The sequence below is a fragment of the Galeopterus variegatus genome, unplaced genomic scaffold (assembly GCF_000696425.1).
Source record: "Galeopterus variegatus unplaced genomic scaffold, G_variegatus-3.0.2 Scaffold453, whole genome shotgun sequence".
NCBI classification, from domain to species: domain Eukaryota; kingdom Metazoa; phylum Chordata; class Mammalia; order Dermoptera; family Cynocephalidae; genus Galeopterus; species Galeopterus variegatus.
In genome coordinates, this window is record NW_007726564.1 from 67,281 (window position 1) to 71,160 (window position 3,880).

At 41.9% G+C, this 3,880-nt stretch overlaps 1 protein-coding gene across 1 annotated transcript in view; it reads left to right on the forward strand.

The window, feature by feature from the left end:
* The first annotated feature begins 521 nt into the window (after positions 1-521).
* Positions 522-3,880, forward strand: part of MAST4 (microtubule associated serine/threonine kinase family member 4) — a 168,583-nt gene continuing 165,224 nt past the window's right edge. Inside the window, 1 exon segment of the mRNA XM_008568933.1 lies at positions 522-613. Coding sequence (XP_008567155.1) covers positions 522-613 — 92 coding nt within the window.

Here is a 3,880-nt window from a genome sequence, read left to right on the forward strand (position 1 = left end):
AAGAGGAAACTCAGCACTGGGCATGTTCGGATATGAATGGTTTTGCTGATAAGCAACAGCCTCCCGGAACCAAAGACTTAAAATAGTCGTTCCCCTGTCCCCCCCCCGCAGGAGCTGCAAATGGTATCTGCCAAACAGATGACAAAGTACCTTGGACTGAATCCCACAGAGACAGCATTTTGAGCAGAACGCACACGGCTAAACTCTTGTAATTACTGTTTATAGCTGGCCAGGGCTGACTAGGAGAGGGCAAGCCCGAGAGGAAATAAGTTTCCTGAACCTTTGAGAGATGGCTGTGGATTAATTAAAGGCCAGAACGGGACGGGTAATTCTCAGACAGGCTCCAAGTTATTCTTGAGATCACAGTTCACATCACGTTTTCTCTGTAGGGAGTGAGTAGATAATTGGGATCTGTTTTTGTGGGGGGTTTTTTGTTTTTTGTTTTTTGTTTTTTTTTCTATTTTCTCTCCCTGTTTTGGCCTTATGGCCTTGAACCCGCAGTGAACTGAAGACAGAAACCAATGGATATGTCTGACCCCAATTTGTGGACTGTGCTCTCAAACTTTACTTTGCCTCATTTGAGGAGTGGGAACAGGCTTCGGCGAACACAAAGGTAAAACCGTGCGGATCCTTTGCCTGGAAAGGGAATGCTTTCACTTCCAGGAGCCTCTGAGTCGCTGGGGTTTTGTTTATTGGGTGACAGTCTGAAAAGTTTATGCCCTGCTAGGGGGGCACTGTTCCAGGTATTCCATCCCATCGTCCTTGGGGTTTCTTTGGTAGTCCTGATGAATGTTCTTCTCGAAGTTCTCTGTTTGAAATGTGGATAATAAGGTGTTTTCCTGTGCGTGGCGGGGAGAGAAAAAGGGATGGGGGAGGAAATACTTTGTCTAAGTCTGCTCCTTTGATCTCATCATGTTTATCCATTTCATTCACCTGAGCATCAGAGCTTCTGGTACTCTTTGTAGAGTCTACTAGGTGTTCCCCTCTATTAAATATTTGACCTTAATAAGATGCAGATGTATGATGCAAAGATAGCCCGAGTTAGCCTATTTCATATTGGCTGCTTAAAAAGGCAGATCTGCATAACTTTGCCATTTTGGTTTTTTACCTGTTTGCTGGCATTTATTACCATACAGGACTGGCCTTTTCATTTTGTGACATATATTTGACTGAATAGGTGAGGGGGGAAAAAGAATTTTAAAGTCAAGGTGAAATCCATGCCACAAGTGAAAGGCAGTTCAGAGCTAGTTTGCTGACACTTGGGTTGAGAGAATATGATTTTTAAAGGAGGCATTTCTTCTCTCTCCACATTTGTGTCCAGCTCAGAAAAGTGGCATTGTTGTGGTTTTAGAAGGGCACACCCTCCAAGTTTTGTAAATATAGATTCTTTGTTTTTTTCAAAACTTGCCTTGCATGCACACATGAACACGAGATGAGGCAACGGTGCAGTCAAATAAACAGGATGCAGGCTATCAGATTTGGAGCTTTGTGATCTCCATGCTGTCGTGTTCTAAGAACACAAGAAAATGGTTCTTTCCGTTTGATTATACCTTTCTTCTTGTATTATAACTGCAGATATGTAATACTTTGGAAAACTTAATATATTGTTTTTCCTTTTGAAATTTTCCATGGTATTACATTTCAAAAGCATCCTGGAAGACTCATGTATACTATTTGCATACACAGACACACGTGTGATTTGCATGTGTGCGTTTATGTGAGAGAGAGAGAGAGAGAGAGAAATAGGCACATCTGGTGGGTTTTAAAGTAATACTTTTAATGCAGTTTGAATGGTGTTGATACCACTAAACCATGTAGAATTCTAATGTTGTACCTTGTAAATAATGTGGCTATGCTTTTCTCATTCTGCCATATATGTTCAGAGATACTTTCTTTTGGTATCGGTCATTTTTATTCAAGCTTTGTCATCCAGGCACCAAACCTCCAAAACTACTAATGAAGAGAGATACATGCTATATATGAACAGAGCCACTGCACCCAGTGGAAGTAAATCCTATAACTTCTTACCTTTTCAGTTTGACAGGAGCCCTTAAATATTTCTGAGTGGTGTGTCTTGGCTGCAGCTCAGCCTCTACTCTTAACTGGAGCCAGTTCTTAGAGAGATAAGTATGCTCTGACATCATACCTGTGTGTCTCAACCTGAAAAGGGGTTAGAGCCTTTCTTTCCTTACCTACTTGTTGATAGTTTTATTGAGAGTCGGATGCATGAGGAATTCTCAGGCTAGTCTGACCCTGGCTTTTTAGGGCAATATCTATCCAGCCAGAACACTCCAATTCAGATGGATCACACTGGCAGAGAGCCTAGGTTCTAAAGTAACCTGGGTTCTTCCCAGCAAAATGGAAAAGTGTGGGAGTGCCATTTCCACTCCCCAGGTCAAAGACTTATATCTTAAGTTTTGAGGCAAAATAGAGAAGGGGGTGGATTTTCTTCCCTCCTTTCTAAGAGTGGAGTTTTTCACAGCCTGTTGCTTACTGGGGAATTCCAGGATTTGCTGAGTTTGGAAATAAGCATCCTGAAGATCATCTCTACATGCATCTAGTCATTGTTTGTCTCAAAGGGCCAGCACTGCTTTATATTTATTATGTAGATTCAGAAAGATGAAGGGCAGGTGTCCTTCTCTCCAGGCAGTATATGTGGCTGTTGCATTCTATTATATAGTGATTGATTCTGGTTCTGTGTCCTTCCCTAAGGACATGAAGCATATGCTTATGTTGTGGCTCTTCTTCTTCTGGGATGTCCCTTAACTGCTCTGAATCCTCTTTCTCCAAGTCTAACCCCATTCCTCACCTGGCTGATCAGGTTCCCTAAAAATCTCTCTTTTCCAAAGGACATCTCCATTCCCAAGTTGTCCTTTCCTCTCCTGAGCCTCGATGAGGGTGTCACCAGTGTCCAGGTGAGGATGCCTTGCCCTTGTCATCAGTCAGACATATCTTAGCCCTTGGAATATCTCTCCTGCCAACCCTGGCTTCCTTCCTGCATGCTTGCTGACTTGTCTGACAGCTTGTTCATTGTGAATGTTTTATCCCAGCTACTTATTCTGATTAACATTGTAGCCTAGACTTCCTCTTAACCTTTTCTTTAATACTAGTTTCTTACTTCTGTCGAAGAGTAAAATTCAGCTCTGCGCCTGTGAATGAGCATCTTAGAGCTTATAGGGATAGGATGTTTGTACTGCTTAAATAAAAGAGGTTGAATGATTTCAGACTCTTACCTTAACTCTTTATTATGGTAGAAATTGTCATCATGGACACCTTTTGGTTTGCTACATCACATTTGCCTTGCCAGTTCAGCATGGGACTGGTTTGCTACTTTGTCCTCTCACAGGAAAACTTAGGATTTTTTTTCCCAACTCAGAGCCCTACCCAGGCCTATAACTCCTGGAGTTCTCAGGGAAAGGAGCCTATAGACTTACTCTCAGGCCTAGATTCCTTAAGATTACTCAGTACTGATGAACTGAAAGCCTCTGTCCCTTGTGCTACATTCCAAAGATGGTGTATTATGCCCTTCATTCTTTTTGGTCTTGACCGAGGCAGACTTTGGGTTGTCTAGATGCACACGGACTTTTGTTTGCTGTTTTGTTGTAAAACTCACATGTTCCATTGGAAATGTTTTTTGTTGTTGTTGTTTTGTTTTTCTTTTTTTATGACTGGCTTTGCCCTGCCCTTCCCTTCCCTTATTTCCTGAAAGCAGTCTCAGTACAGCCATTCACCTGCTGCTTTGTGGGACAGAAATCTAGCCTTCATGGACAGATTCTTTCAACCAAAATTTGTTGTTTTAGATGGAAGTGATAATCACATGTTTTAGTGACTTTAGATTTTATAGATCTGTGGATATTGACTGAGGATCCCCTCACAATTA